Source organism: Takifugu rubripes, chromosome 12, assembly GCF_901000725.2.
Source record: "Takifugu rubripes chromosome 12, fTakRub1.2, whole genome shotgun sequence".
In the NCBI taxonomy this organism is placed as follows: domain Eukaryota; kingdom Metazoa; phylum Chordata; class Actinopteri; order Tetraodontiformes; family Tetraodontidae; genus Takifugu; species Takifugu rubripes.
The window spans coordinates 7010506-7026552 of record NC_042296.1 but is presented as its reverse complement, the minus strand read 5'-3'; the positions used below and the strand labels follow the sequence as shown (position 1 = coordinate 7026552).

The following is a 16047-nucleotide window of genomic DNA, read 5'->3' as shown; positions in this document are numbered from 1 at the left end:
TCATACCAGCTAGCAGCTAGCCTAGCTGTGCTAACTAGATAATTACCCTCGTCTCCACAACAAAAACAAAAGTTAATCGTGCTGCCGGAGAGTTAACGAGCTCCATCATCAAAGAGCCTTTTGAGAAATTTTCCCGACTTCAGAAACTGGACTTTATGTTCCAGATCAAAGGCAGAAGCTTTAGAAATGCTAAGATGATGCGAACTGAGCGAAACCGCCGCCAAGATTAAATGTCAGAAATAATTAGGGTTTCCCCCCCCCCCCCTCTGAAAGGCAGCAGATGTTGGGGTTCGGGGGTGGACCTGCCTAATTTGAGAGGCTGCGGCTCATTCGTGAGGAAAAGGTCAGCGCTAGCCCGTGTTGACGGAAGGCGTGAATAATGTTAGCGCTTCTGAAGGCGCCGGGACACAAAATACCCCGAACCAAATGTCACCAGTGAAGAAGAGTGAGGAGGAGCGAGCTCGTTACTGACGAAGGGCCTCGCAAGTGTGGTAAACTGACATAAGAGTCGAGTTTGTTGTTCTTTTTAAAGTGAGCAGCTCAGCTAGCTGCTCACTGAGTGCTGTAGCGCGGCGCTAACCTACTGTCGAAGTGAACCAGAACTTTATAAATTGGGAAACTACATTATTTTAAAATAAATGGTTGAAGGGAAGCAGGAAAAGTGGGAGGAGGAAATGAAAGCGCCAAATATTTCGGCTCATGCTAGCAAAGGCCGGCGTCATTAGCTCACCTGAAGTAGGTGTAAAATCAGGATTCTTTCAAATGTTTGGTGGTTTTTGACTTAAAACAGATAATTTCTCGGAAGCTGGCAAACTAGAGGAATAATGTTTACTTTAGCGCTACGTTGCTACGTAGCTCCCCGGCGCCGTCGCCTACAGATTAATTGAAAATCTCTGTAAATTGCAGCACTTTAGGAAGAAATTCTGCAGCTTCAGACAACTCAAAGTTGCGCTCAGTAAATGCTAACACCGGAGGCGCCGCGGCTACGTATCTACAGCCGTCAGAGAGCAATTAATGAGGCGACAAATTCCATTTATGCAAACTCTCAGGGTGACGAGCGTTTTGCTGAGTCACCGCTGCTGCGGCGGAACAGACGACTCTTATTTCCTTAATCAGGAAACCATCTGGAGGCGTCACATGACCTCCCTAAAATGTGAAGGAAATCTCGGATAAGAAGCCGAGCGATAGTTTCATGCACCCAAAGTTCTATTGTACGGAGGATTATGATGTCACGACAGTGGCATTCCGATGTAGCATGCTAAGGAGGGATCGCTAAAGCTCAGGATGTGTGAACAGCATCAATATCTGTTCATTAGCTCGAGCTTTAGCTTTTGATGGATTGCTGCACCGAGACAGTTCAGGCTTTCGTTTCTTGCTAACAGCAGGCGCTCATGCTATCTAAAAGCCCCCCAAAATGCTACAAAGACCCCCTGAACTTCGGTGGCTGCGCGATCACAGAGATGCTAATCATTTATCCAGCCAATTACGAAGCCTACAGGGGCGAATCAGAGGCTCCGGTCAACCTGCAGGAAGTGCCGAAGGACATGAAAGTGACCGGACGAGCTAATCCTCGCGCTAATGGACCGGCACCTTCAACAGGCCGGTGCACTCGGCGTACGGGTGGACTGAAAGGAGGAAGTGTGCTTGAGGAACTGACTGACAGTTAGCAGATAGCACCGATGGGGCGACAACCGTTGGGCCGTTCAGGAGGAGACATGTGACTCCAGCATCAGCGTCGCACCAGGAGGCCTTTGAAGGTCCCCCCCCCCCCCCCCCCCGCTGGATGTTTGCTAGCGCGCGCGTCTCACGGTTGAGATCGCTCGTTCCATAAACGGGGCATTTCTGCCGCCGCAGCGGGCGCCACGGCTGAATATCACGTCCGGTTTGCCGACATGAATTGAAAATGACCTCTTTTCCTTCGGCGGCTCCTCGCAGACGCGGCGCTACTCACAGCTAATGAAGGGCCGACGGGCCGGGACCACGGCGAGGCGGCGCCGGAACGGTCGTGTTTAACGCTCCTGAAACTGGATGATTAATAGAAAAACAGAGGAGTTGTTGACATCAAAGAAACCAAAGCCCCAACATAACCTTTATATTTAGCATATTTACGATTAGCTTAATTCGACACCATTAGCGACACGACTGATCGTTCCCGCGTGGATGCGCAGGAAGAACCAACACTTGGAATTCTGAAGCCCCTGGACAGATGAAACCAGCAGGAACATGAAAGGGACTGTGGGAGAAGGTGTATAAATAATGCTATTCTTCAGAATTCAGACATCAAAGGCACCTTTTCAGGCAAAACTCCATATTTCTTTATTCCTCTTTTTTTTATGCTGTTTCCATCAGCGTCTGTTTTCCTTCCGTTCCCTCCTCACATGATCCTCAGCGGACCGCCGTCCAGCCTGAACATCAGAACCCCCCTCGCAGCGGCGGAGACGCCACATCCATCATCCCAACAGGTGGAACGGGAGACGGAAAACTGGGCTTTGGCTCAAGGGGACCTGAAGAAGGTAAATCATGTTCGCCTGAGCAAAAATCCTTATTTTGCTCCGTTATCCAGGCACAGAACTAGCCTCAAGCTAACGGAGCTGGCGCAGGTGACCCGTGTTCGGTGGCAGGGAGATGAAAAAAGAGGGACTATTGTCGGGCAGGATATTACACACATAAAGCAACGTTCCTGCCCCGGCGGACCAACATCGGCTCCGAATGGATCAATAAAGTCGCACCGGCGGGAGAGGAATGTCGGCGTTAGCGGAAAAGCATTCGTCACAATTAAAACCCGGCACACGCTGATGTGATATCACGTTTCTGTAATTATCGTTACTCCTCCGGAGGAGGTTTCCGATGAGCCGCCGTCCTCGGAGGAACGTTTAGTCGATGGGTGACAAAGCCGGAGTTAACGACCTGAAACCGAGTCGAGTGTTTCGACGATATCGTTGGTTCACATCGAGGCTCGAGGAGAACAAGCTAACAAGCTGGAACTGCGCCCACAACTGCCTCAACCGCCGTTCTGCTGCCTGTTTATCTGTCGTTCATGGAATCTGGGAAAGAAAACACTTTAATTTCAGAAAAACGGCCGCAGTTGCTTTGATGTTCCTGACAACTCCGTTTCCAGGAGAAATGCTGGAATTCGTCCTTTGATGCCCTTTGGTTGAAACATCAGAGACAGAAAAGTTCTGTTATATATTTTACCTCCATAGAACCTCCCTCTTCCTCTAAATCTGAACATTTGGGGTTTTTGAGGAGCCCTGCAGCCTGTTAGCCTGTTAGCGTTCCTTCCCGCTCCGTGTCCGTCTGCAGGCTGAGAACACTGAACTCCAGTTGCCATGGACGCAGAAATCGTTACTTAACCACGTTTGTGCTTGTTTGGAGGCTTTAGTGTCGACACCTGAGAGCTTTCAGCCAAGAATTTAATGTTCTGAAGATAATACGGCAGGAAGAGGGAGACCCTTAGCGTGTAGCAAACACAGAGATGTGTAGCTGAGGAAAACATGCTGCTCAATAAGATGAAGCTAACAGTGAGGCTCCCCAGGGTTCTGGACCGGGTCCTCGACACTACGTTCTACCAAACGTTGCAGATCATCGTTGGTTTATTTGAAGCCTTAATTGACAGAAATCAGCAGGTTCCAGACGGTCAGAAACAGCAAATCAAACCAAAATATATCTCACTTTTCTGTGTTTGACCAAACAAGGAAAACAGAGTAATTGATTCTCTGAAGGCTTCAGACAGCAGCTGAAATAAGCCGGATTCCTCCTGAAGCCCGACGCTGCCGCCAGGTTTGTTCTGCATTTGCTACGTCTGAACAGCCTCATACATATATCACCTCACTATAGGAGGGGAGATGCTGGCAGCTCTGGTCCTCTGAAGCCCCGGGGATGGAGCTCACCTCTCACCTCTCAGGAAATACTGGAAAATAGGAAATCATTTAAAAACTGCACGTTTTTAACAGGTAAACCGAAATGAATGAATTTAAACTCATTGTTTCTGCATCAAAAGGCCAGAATGGGCGAGAACCTTTAGACTTAAAAAGCTAAACTGGTTTCATTTAGTCAGATAAGTGCATAAAAAGGGTCAAAGGATATTTAAATTTCCCCAATTAAGGGTTAAAACAGGATGAATTAGATAAAGATAAAGTGGGCTGAACCGGCAGCCCTGTGGTGCTCCGTGAACGAATCAGGTCAGGTTGATGGACCGGAGCTGCAGACCTCCATCCAACCACGCGCCTCTATTAGCCTTCAGGCTATGCTAACGGCCTGTTAGCGCTGCAGCGGGCTTCGTTCAATCACGTAAAAAGTTATTACGATGCTGAGAAACCCAAGAAATGATCACGTTTATGATTTATTCATGAGCTATGATGACTGATGCTTCTGGAAGCAGCAGAGCCGGAAAAATAACCCTCATGGAGCCGTTTAGGAGGGAAAAAAATAGGGCGGATTAATCAGCAAACAGCAAAATTAAAACGCCAATTAACGTGATTAAAAAAGCCTTTCGACGTTGAAGAGGTTGCCTTGTTGCAACCACAGGTAGCGACGTTAGCATGGTGAGCAGAGACCTGGTCGGGTCCCGGGAATCCAACAGGCTGTCAGAGAGCAGCGGTTCATGTGGATGTCGCCGTGACGACCAGCGACCTTGTGGCTGATTGAATATCGAGTTTGTGCGTGAAGGCTGAATTCAACAGTAATAAGTGACGCTGATTTTTGCATAAACCCGTTTTAGACGGGTCCCATCTCAGACCAGAACCTGCTACATGTCCAGGACGCGGCGATCCGGATGAAAGCGGTTTGAGAGCTGAAACGGGCCGTGTTGCCGTGGTCACCATTGTTGCTCTCTGAGCCTGGATGGACGAAGATGCTAACGATTACGAATATGTGTCCGAAAGTCGACCCGAAACTGGTGAAACTGAGCGACTGATGGTGAAGAACCAGCGGCCGCGGCTTCTCCACCTGCTGAGATCTTCTCCCACGACAGCTTTTACCTGAGAGGTGGATGCGGAGGGTTAGCACGGAGGGCTAACGACGCGCGGCGTGTGTTGGAGCTCAGCCTCACAAGAGCAGCAGCGTGACCTTTACAAGGACTAAAAACACATCTGTGGGTTTTGCCCGACTCTAATCATCTCTTAAAAGGTCCACGCGGCTTCTCAAAGCTTCACATTTGAATAAAATATAATAACTGAAAGGCCGTTTTCTGCTCTTAATGTCAGCTGGGGGAGGATTTGAAGGCTAATGCAGCCGCCTCGGAGGACATAACAAATATTTCATGACCCCGCGCTCCAACCGCTCCCGTATTTATTGAGCCCCGGGATCAGCAGACGCTTTCAGCTGATTTGAAATTAATTTTCTCTTCCACTGGAGCGGCGACGCTAACCCGGGCGGCGTGCGATGAAGTAGCGCCTTCTCATCAATGCCGGGAACACTCGAGACCGCAGGAGCGAAGCCTCTCTGGACGATGCTGCTCTGGCGCTAACGGCGCCACGTGGGCCGGGTCGACGCAGGTCAGCGCTTCGGTTTGTCCGCAGCAGCCGAGACGTAAAAAAGAAGCGAGGAAGAGGAGGAGGAGGAAGAGGACGTCTGGGTGACTCCTGAAACAACACGTCCGACGTAGCGATGAACTAGCGGCGTGCTAGCATCCACGGAGGGGCACCGGCTCGTCTCCTGGAGCTCCCGACTTGATTACAAATCCCGTGAAGGTTCATTACGCTCACAGCTCGACCGTGGCCGCCGCCAGGGGCTCAACGCTCCTCTGATGGTCGCTCGTTAAAAGGCTGCAACCTGATCCAAGGCTCAGTCGGGTTTTTACGCGTCGGCACCATTTCCGCTCTCGATGTCAGAGGATCCGTTACTTTAGATTCTCTCCTTCGCAGTGATTGAACGGTGACGCAACGACACGTTTCGTGAAGGGGTCGGGCTCTCGGCCCTGATGGACGACCTCGGCGCCGGTTCCCTCTCAGCTGCTGCTTCAGAATCATAAACCAGCAGGTTACAGCGTAATAAACTCGCCCGACCCGACGTTAACTCGGAGGATCCGGGTACGTTAGCGTGATTTAACCCGCTGCTCCATCTGTGCTTTCCCGCCTGCCGAGTTGGACTCGATCCTGTTCCAGAACCCTCGTTCAAGGCTTCCCTCCATCCTGCTCCAACCGTTTGGCCTCTTCGTCCCGTTTCTCCTCTTTTCAAAGGCGTTCCTGATGGGGCCGAGAGGCGGATAACGCGCTGGCGGGGAGCGGCGCCAGCTCGGACGTGGAGCGCCCCCCCCACACCCCCGAGGTTCTGGCGAGGACCGCGACACTGCTGCTGTCTGAGGAAGATGAAACAGGCGGCAAGCGGGCGAGCCAGGAGGGTGTCCTGAGGAGTGGACACCCGGTCCAGACCGGGACAGAGTGGGTCAGTAGTCTTTAAAAACTCCGGGGCGGCTGTTTGCTCCGCAGGCGAGAAGCTTCTGTTTACGTCTCCGATCTGCTGCCGGACCAGAACAACCTGCCGAGGCTCGTTAAGGAAGATCGATCCTTCCCGCCTGTTTGTGAATCCAGGCTCCAGCCCACAACTCATCACAAACACGCTGCATCACGACCATCACGTCCCCAACAGGAAGTCCTCCCTTCAGGACGTCTAGCGTTAAAATTCTCCTGGATTCTTCGAACAAAAGGCAGAAACCAGCCGGATAAAAACAGTCGGAAAGAGAAATCGCCTCCTCTGCGCAGAAATTAGCAACTATTGGGAAAAACGTAGCATCCTAGCAACAAGAAAACCGAATCACACTGAAATGAAAACATAGAAGAGTGTTGTTTCGTGTTTTTAAGGACGTCTCAAAGACGTGGACAAACCCCAGGACATTGTTAGCATTAGCTTAGCTCAGCTCAGCTATACAGCCAAAAAGAGAGTAGACGTAGGGACGTCATAAACCATCTGAAGACCCTCAACTGAAGCTATCAGCTAATTGACCCACCCGGTGGTCCAGCGAGGCGATATTGACCGATGCTAACGTTTATACGCATTAAGTGTCGGGCTGGAAAATACTCGAACTGCCGCGAGTGTTTGCCGGCTGCCGTCACGTGGAGATTTATCTGGCCTCTCCGGCCTGAATGAGCTGGCCCACGCTATCGATCTTAGCATAATGAAGAGGAGCCGCGCCGAGCAAGCGTTTAGATGTTCCTTTCAAGAGATGTTGCCATCAATTCTGAGGCCTTTTCAACCATTCAGACCACCAAGAGGAGCCAAAAAACGCAGAAATGTCGGCGTTTAGCTGCTAAATGATGCTAAATTGTGCGTCATATTAAAGCAAAAGTGAGATTTAAAGGGGATGTTTGAGGCTGAGTTGCTTTTTAAGTGAATTATGTCACAGCTGCCCACGATTTTCACGTGTTTTAATCAGCTAATTTACGCGGAGATGAATAAACGACTGCTGGGTCGCGGTGGTCTCGATAAGTCTCCCTCAGAGTCTGCAACAGTTTTGAGCTGGAATGTGGAGGAGGCGTAATTAATCTGACGTTTCTGTGGGGTGATTAAGGACGGAGGTGTTGCTGAACTGGAAGGGAGCTAAACACGACGCTAATTAAATCCCGAAGAGGCTTGGCGGGGCAGGAACCGGTTCCGTTCCATCAGGAGAAGAACGCAGAGGCATCAACGGGTTTGAATAAAGACGGTGGAGCCGGACGGGGCGGAACCGTCCCCGTCAGCTGGTTGGTTAAAGTGAGTGATGGATGTGAAGGAGGCTAATGATCCGTCTAGCTGCCATGCGGGCTTTCATGTCCCAGCGGTGCCATCAGAACCACTGGTGATGGGGGGGGACTGGAACCCTCAACAGCAGCACCTCACCAGCATCTCCTCCGGGCCTAAATTCCCACCTTGTGAGTAACTTAGTGACACTATAAAAGAGGCTGGACTCACCCTGCTGCCTTCAGGCGACGCCACAGAAAACCCGTCCCTCCGGACCACGGCGTCCAGCCACCGTCGCCACCACCTGCGGCGCGGAAAGATGATGTTCCGAGATCGATCACCTCCGCAGCAGGTAAAGGGCAGATGTTTATTGGATGTGGGATTGGAATTGCAGATCACCCCCCCTGGGAACAGGAGGGCAGGGGGAGGTTGGATCACCGCTACGCCCGACATGCTAATGCTAATGAGTGTTTCGGGTTAATTAATCAGCCAGTGAGTGGCCCAGTCAGCAGGTTGGCTCCGTGTTTGACCATGAACCATCGGGAATTCCCAGCATTCATCGGGTGAGAGGCCAGAATACACCCTGGACCCTGGACCGGTCCCCGGTCCGTCACCCGGAACACTGAAGTCCTGCATCTCAGGTGAACATGGAACCCGCGCCCGCGTGTGACGTCAGATGGCCCACCTCCAGCCATCACCTGCAGCAACTTATCAATTAAGGCCAATTATTTGACTTTCCGACTCTTAATTGCCATGACGACCAGGACCAGGTCACGTGCCTTGCGTGAGCCGTTGAGAGCCACCGATCCGCCACGCAGGTAAATCACAATTACGGTTTTTTATTCCCGCCCAGGCAGCAGGTCGCGCGCGCAGCAGCGCCGGACCTCGCAAGGCTCGCGTGCCTGAGACGGTGCAACCCATGTTGCTCGATTCCCTCCTCACAGTGACGCGCCTCGTGCGCAGCCTTGACGTGGCCGCGGACACCCGAGCGCGCGCGGCTATAAGAGGCGGCGCGCCGCGAGGGCGCACAGCCAGACGCCGCTGACCGCCAGCCTCTCCTCCGCCCTCCGCCACCCTCCTCCACCGGGACCCGGACTTTCTCACAGTTCCAGCCGCCTTTTTATTTTTAACAACCCGCTTCACAAGTTCGTCCCGAGTCTCGCGCAGCAGCAGCAGCAGCAGCAGCATCATGGAGCCGGTCACGGTGTCCGGGGCGTCCGGGGCGTCCGGGGTGTCCGGGGCGCAGCTCTCCCTGTCCGACCTGTTCTCCGTCCTCCCCCTGAACGTCTCCCTCCCGGACGAAGCGGCGGCGGAGCGGCTGCAGAACTCCAGCCGCCAGGAGGTTCCGGGGCGCAGCGCCGCGGGGCTCATCATCGCCGTCTCCATCACGGCTCTGTACTCGCTGATCTGCGTGGTGGGACTGCTGGGCAACATCCTGGTCATGTACGGGGTGGTCAGGTAACCGAGCCTTAAACCTATGACTTAATCACTCTCATCCTTAATTCCACGGGGAAGTGTCCTTTAGAAGAACTGGAATCTGGTTGAGGTCCTCAGGGACCAGCACCTGCAGCCGCAGGGACATTAGTGTGGATCTGGGTGTAGTTTTAATCTGAGACTGCTCAGGATCCAGGGGATCCAGGGGATCCACTGGATCACTCCTGTCCCCGTTATTAGCAGCACGCCTCGTCCTCGCGTCTCCATCCCTTTAATTACTTTCTAATCTGTGGACGTGTCCCTCAAACGTCCCCTGAGCTGTTCACCATCCCAGCAGAGGGACCAGATTCACCATGAAAGAGCACCGATAAACCCAGTTGGACCAGTGGTGTGGAGACGTTCCCCCTCACGGTTCTGCTGGTTCTACTGGGATAAAAAGGGCTGGGCTGGTTCTACTGGGACAGAGCGGATCAATGGTTATCCTCTTTGGTCCAGTAGAAGCAGACTGGTCATACTGGGACAGAACCTGGGTCTGATTCTGTCAGTGCTCGCAGACGCCGGTGGGAACTGGGCCCCGACCCCCGTCAGCTGGGGGGCCCCCAGCCCTTATGAGAGCTGGACGTGTCCTCTGGAGACGTGTCCAAAGCAGCAGGACATTCTCACCTTCACCGTGGCCGAGTCCGAGGTTCTGAGGAGTGATCCAGAGTAAAATCTCACGTTGCAGCTGGGGCTCGTTTGTCGTCTAAACCTTTAAAATCGGACCCGGTCCGTTTCTCCAAATTTGTCGCTGCAGTTTACGATCATCTTGGCTCCGTATCGTCCCGAGTCATTAGCATTTAGTCATTAGCATTTAGTCATTAGCATTTAGATGAACAACAGCTCAAACATTAGCCTTAATCTCTGCAACGAGATGGGGGCCCGTCCCACAGGCTCCGCCCACTGGAACATAATCCTCGCAGCAGAACCAGTCGCCCCGTCTCCTTTAGCAGGACACCAGTTGGAATTCGTCACGTTTCGGGCGCCGGTGGCGGCGTCCAGGCGACCAGCTGGTTCTGTTTCTGGTCCCTGTAATCTCTGGGAACAGCAGATTATGGCGGGAGAATCCATCAGGACGTCCGGGGTGAGCGCTGCGCTACGCCTCGAGGTTAACGAATATTCTAACGAAAAGCCAAAGGGTGGTTCCCCCGTCGTTCCTCCCGCCCTCGGTGGTCAGCCCTCGCTCAGGCTGGAGCGTCGAGCGGGATTATTCAAACGTCGCCATACAAGCGGCTCATTTTGTGAGGATCCTGAGGAGGAAACAGCGTTTCCCCCGAGAGGGATCGTGACCCCAATAAGTCAATATCGCCATAAATAGCTCGGCGCTGAAGATAATGATTTTTTTCCCCCTTCATATTGTCGAGGGACACTGACTCCGTCTCCACGAGCGCCCAGCTCATACAATATATATGAAGACCGACTGCATGTATACTCACAGCTAGCGGGTTCTGCTAGCTCCTGATCAGAAGCTAGCATTACGACAGCCTCGCGAGGCTGTGGGGAAGGAGCTTCAAAGCGCGCTAGCCTCGGGTCTGAACTTCTCTTGTGACCGCAGATACACCAAGATGAAGACGGCCACCAACATCTACATCTTCAACCTGGCCCTGGCCGACGCCCTGGCCACCAGCACGCTGCCGTTCCAGAGCGCCAAGTACCTGATGAGCACGTGGCCCTTCGGCGAGGTGCTGTGCAAGCTCATCATCGCCATCGACTACTACAACATGTTCACCAGCATCTTCACCCTCACCATGATGAGCGTGGACCGCTACATCGCCGTGTGCCACCCGGTCCGGGCCCTCGGGTTCCGGACGCCGGTCAAGGCCAAGCTGATCAACGTCCTCATCTGGGTGGTGTCCTCTGCTATCGGGGTGCCCATCATCGTCATGGCTGTGACCAAAGTGGGGAACAACGGTGAGGATTGTGTTCCAGCTCTTGGGGTCTGGTGGTGGTAGAAATGTGGAGATACCCGCTCCCATGCTATGCTACGCTAAAGGTTTAGCATCTAGGCACTTTTGTGGTCCCTGGGTGCTCTGAAGGAACCCAAGTTTGACCCTCGAACCCACAACAGTGGCAGGAAAACCCAGTAACAGGCAGAAACCCTGAGCAGGACCAGCCTCGTCCGTGATAAGATGGTTTATATCATTCCAGACGTCATCATGTCAGAGTGTCTGTTGTGTTGCAGGAAAAATCATGTGCATGCTGAAGTTCCCGGACCCCGACTGGTACTGGGACACCGTGACGAAGATCTGCGTCTTCATCTTCGCCTTCGTGGTTCCGGTCCTGGTGATCACCATCTGCTACGGGCTGATGATCCTGCGCCTGAAGAGCGTCCGCCTGCTCTCCGGCTCCAAGGAGAAGGACCGGAACATGCGGCGCATCACCCGCATGGTCCTGGTGGTGGTGGCGGCCTTCATCGTCTGCTGGACCCCCATCCACATCTTCATCATCGTGAAGACCATGGTGGAGATCGACACCAGGAACCCGTTTGTGATCGCCAGCTGGCACCTGTGCATCGCTCTGGGCTACACCAACAGCAGCCTGAACCCCGTCCTCTACGCCTTCCTGGACGAGAACTTCAAGAGGTGCTTCAGGGACTTCTGCCTCCCCTGTCGCACCCGGATGGAGCAGAACCATCTGGCCCGCGGCCGCAACGCCGCCAGGGAGCCGGTGTCCGTCTGCTCCCCGACGGAAACGGGGAGGAAGCCGGCATGACTAGGCCTGGACCGGGTCCCCCCGGGCTCCCGCTCCGGGAGGATCCAGCAGGATCTGCAGTCGGAGGTCACTCAGATCTCCACAACAGAGTTTTAGTTCTTCAAGAGAGAAGAAGAGTTCCGCCCAATTGGACTGACAGGCTCAGAAAAGTAAAACCCAATAAACTCGTTTCCATCCCAGAATAAGAAGACGGTGAAAAGTAGGAAAAAAAACCATCTTTTATCCGAGCTTAAAGACTCAATTTAGTCTCCAGATTCCCAATTTAAAGTTTGGCGAGGCGGCGCCTTCAGACGGAGGTTTGGACTCTGCTGATTAGGGATTAAGCTGAAGGTCTGACAGTCGCAGGAGGAAAACGGTTCCGCCGCCGTCGTCCGGAATCCAAGAACCCGGTCGGGCTCAGTTCTAAAGGAAAAACGACGTCTCCGAACCCACAAGAAGAATTCCTTGTTTGAACTAAAGGAAAGAAAAACTGATGTCAACAGAACTATTGATCCGCCCGAATGAGGGAGGTGGGGCGGCCGTCCATCACCCGGGTTTAACCGACAGGACCAACAGAACCGGAGGTGTCATTTATCCGGACATCGACGTGGAGGCATCGACCAGCCGCTGGTGAAATTAGCAACTACATCAGCTTTGCTTCGTTAATGAGGCGGAGCCTCAGTGACCAATGTCACATTAGAGGCGTTCGTGCACGTGGGGGAACGTTGGTGCACGTTGGGGAACACCGACGCACGTTCCCAGTTCTGAAGAGGACCGGCTCCACCGGAACCTCAAGACCCAGAACCTGACTTTTGATTGTTGCGTCTTGTTTTGGAAACAGGGTGGCAGTAGCGTCCTGCTGGGGGGGGGGGGCGCGTCTCCCCCCGACCACGGAACTGAAGGACGCACGAGTGGATCCAGGGTACGTTCACGTGCACGAGGACGCTAAAATGCTACCGTCGTTGCACGTTGATCACGTTGTTTATTAAAGTCAAAGATAGTGGTCGTTACTCTGTTATTACACATCCTGCTGATGTAACTTTTTTTCATGTAACTTTTCTGTGTCGTTTCATTGGGTACAGGTGAACGGTTAGCACGCTTTTAGCTAATCCCCACCGCAGGTGTGTCACGAATTCATTGTGTTGCCAAACAAATAAAAAGAAGCTGAATAAACCAGAACGAGCTGGTGTTCCACCTGTCTGACGACGTCTCGCTGCTTCCAGCAGAGGCGCTCAGGTGACCCACGCGAGTCAGCACCTGACCGCATCATCTGACCGCAGCACCTGACCGCAGCACCTGAACGCAGCACCTGACCGCATCATCTGACCGCATCATCTGACCGCAGCACCTGACCGCATCATCTGACCGCAGCACCTGAACGCATCATCTGACCGCAGCACCTGACCGCATCATCTGACCGCAGCACCTGAACGCATCATCTGACCGCAGCACCGCGTCATCTCAAAATAGTTTAGGATCATCGGAGTCTGTGAAGGTGCTGCAGTTGCCCCCTCTGGCCGCTGGTTGGCGCTGTTCTGCGGCGCAGAGACACGTTTCAGGTGCAACAGGAATCTGCTGTTGAGCCTCGTGGGAGAATCCGAGCTTTTCCGTTATCAGCCAACCAGAAGAGGGCAGCAAGGAGACCAGCGTGATTGACCGGGGATGCTAATCAGTCGTGGCTAACGGAGCTGATTCCAGTAACTGGGAAATGATTTTTAAATGTTTTAATTCTTGTTGATTCTACGTTGGTGAAGACCAGAGTCTCCTCAGAAGGTCTTGGTTTATACGTTTGATCAGGATACTTATTTTATCCTGAGAATAACGAAGATCGTTAATGCCGGTTAGCATCCGACCCGCTATTGCTGGTTAGCATCCAACCCACTTCATGGTTCTAGGCTTTTCTCCTCTTTGTTTCTCATCTTCAGCCACGAGGATCAGAACCAACAACCACAACAACTCTTTCATCCCTTTGTTGCGCCACCGCCGATCAGCATTGGAGGGATTATTGAGCAGATTTAGGTGCTGAAATATGGTTGCCATGGATACGAGGACAGAAATAATAAATGAGAAGGCTCAGCTTTGTTTCCCGTTAACCAACGTTTGCACGTGCTTTGATCTTCATTAATCAGCGGGACCAAGACGTCATCAACACACGTTCACCTATTATTCGCTAGCCTAGGCTAGTGAGGGCTAGCTAGCTCCTAATAAAGATCAGATTGTGGCCTCAAATGTAGGAAAAGCTTAAGATTCTTTTTCCTTTTCTCATCTTATTGACCCTCAAAGATCTGTTCCCATAATTCATTGCAAGGTCTCAATTCAGCAGATGGATCCCATCACGGAGGAGGAACACAGAGAGGCGTTCAGGCGCCGCGGTGAAAATGACCGTCCGTCCTAAATTGTAGCTATGCTGCAAAGGATGATGGGAAGTGAGGCGCCGTTTGAGCCGTAACTGCCAGTTAAGCTGCTCTGAAACAGAAAAACTGGTTTGTTGGTTCCAGAGCGAGCCGCAGGTTGCCATGACAGCGGTGCCGGCCCGGGTCCAACAGAACCTGAAGAAACTCGCTACAGGAACCAGGGAGCATCCAGCTGCTCGCTAGCACCTAAAATGTTGACTTATTTCAACCAAATGTCCACCAGAAAAGAAAAGAAATCACTATTTTCTCCCCTTTGAGCTCACAAATATTTATTTATATATATTTTGACAAACAGAACTAGCCGAAGCTTCAATAGCATGTTGCTAAGGTTCCTGTCAGCGAGGTCACCCTGGCAACGACCAACGTTTAGCGGCCTTAACGCATGAAATTGTCCATCGAATTAATTTTAAAAGGGATAAAACATGAAGGTTCTGGCCTCTGGATGCTCCGACGACCATTTGTTAGCATCTAAATCGTTCCCTGGTATCTCTTCTAACCTTCAACCTTCTCTCGTTAGCACCATTTTATGCTAATGCCTACCGCTCTCTTTTCTAAGTATCGTCTGTTGAATGCCCTGATGTTTGGCAGTTAGCATCGCTTGCTTAATTCTGCTATATCGCTAGGTTAATCCGATCTAAACTTATTTGATTGTATAGTTAGCAGCTGTAGCATTAGCAAGGACAGCTCCCAAAATGCATCACTCCCTCTCTGTGGACAGGTGTTTACGTTCCTGTCAAATTTGTATCGTTTGTTCCAAAACACAGAAAATAAACTTTGGATAATGAATTATTTAGCTAATCAAACTCCTCGTCACTAGCAGATGATGCTAAGTTGCACATGATCGGCCTCAGGTCAACCTAGAGGTCGTTTTTCCTTCATTTCCTTAAACGTCTTGGATTATTGCTAGCACGGACACATCTCTTCAACTACACGAACAAAAAGCTAGCATGGTGCTCGTTTTGATTTGTTGTGCATCTAAATCCACAATAAATTGAATTGATCACATTAAACACCAGCCTGTGTTCATCTCCGCTAACGACAGGTGCAGCTGATATGCAACTATTAGCATAGCTGGTTTACGTAAACACAGCTGAACAATTAGCCGCTGACGGTTTTACCGTGACCCCTTTCAGACACGACAGCAGCTAATTACAGCTAATCACACCTGTCAGGACGTATGGATGTTTTTTCCCACCTCGTCACACACACACACACACACACACGCACACACGCACACACACACACACACACACACTAGCACTTGGCTCCATTAGCGGCGCCGGACTCATGGCGGGTTCATCCGTCAGATGTTCTCCAGCAGGTTCAGCAGGTTCGGAAAACTTGTAACCACTTGACAGCTGTGTTATCCTCCGCTGTTGAATCTCGGATGTATAGTTGTTGCTAATGTGCTAGCTATTTGGGCCCTTCCGAGTCTGGGATTTTTGGGGCATGCTAGCTAACATTAGCCTTAAACAAAAAGTGACAGAATGATACTTTATCACTACTCTTACGCCAGCGGAAAACTCCCGAGGTCGCCGCGTTGACCTTGTGCTAGCTTGAAGTCATTAGCCTTTGACCGATCCCGTAAATCTGCTGCGTGTTTGAGCTGTTGACAGCAATTGTTCACGTATTCACAACCGCTCTGGAACCGAGAGGGCGAGATGTAGCTTTGGTGCTAATTTAAGGCCGTGTGCTAATTTACGTGGAGGATGATGTCGAGATGGTTGCAGCTGTAGGTCAAAACCCAAGAAATATAGCATGATTAGCATGATAGCAGGGCGAGCAGAGTCACGAGAAGAGCGCGAACGATAAACCG

At 51.8% G+C, this 16047-nt stretch overlaps 1 protein-coding gene and 1 long non-coding RNA gene across 2 annotated transcripts; both read left to right on the top strand.

Annotated features, from left to right (window-relative positions):
* The first annotated feature begins 1937 nt into the window (after positions 1-1937).
* Positions 1938-2791, top strand: LOC115251782 (uncharacterized). Its single transcript, XR_003890313.1, has 3 exons — positions 1938-2245; positions 2350-2462; positions 2564-2791. It is a non-coding gene; the product is annotated as an uncharacterized lncRNA (long non-coding RNA).
* A 5607-nt stretch (positions 2792-8398) lies between these two features.
* oprd1a (opioid receptor, delta 1a) lies at positions 8399-13065 on the top strand. Its single transcript, XM_003969108.3, has 4 exons — positions 8399-8474; positions 8601-9114; positions 10682-11037; positions 11309-13065. The coding sequence occupies exons 2-4, from the start codon at positions 8846-8848 to the stop codon at positions 11836-11838; spliced, it is 1155 nt and encodes a 384-aa protein (XP_003969157.1). The 5' UTR covers positions 8399-8474; positions 8601-8845; the 3' UTR covers positions 11839-13065.
* Positions 13066-16047: the final 2982 nt, after the last annotated feature.

Bases quoted from the DNA above. Each gene is read 5' to 3' on its own strand.
- oprd1a (XM_003969108.3), top strand. From the start codon at position 8,846: ATGGAGCCGGTCACGGTGTCCGGGGCGTCCGGGGCGTCCGGGGTGTCC. The intron at 9,115-10,681 runs GTAACCGAGCCT...TTGTGACCGCAG, and splicing joins GTCATGTACGGGGTGGTCAG to ATACACCAAGATGAAGACGG. The intron at 11,038-11,308 runs GTGAGGATTGTG...GTTGTGTTGCAG, and splicing joins GACCAAAGTGGGGAACAACG to GAAAAATCATGTGCATGCTG.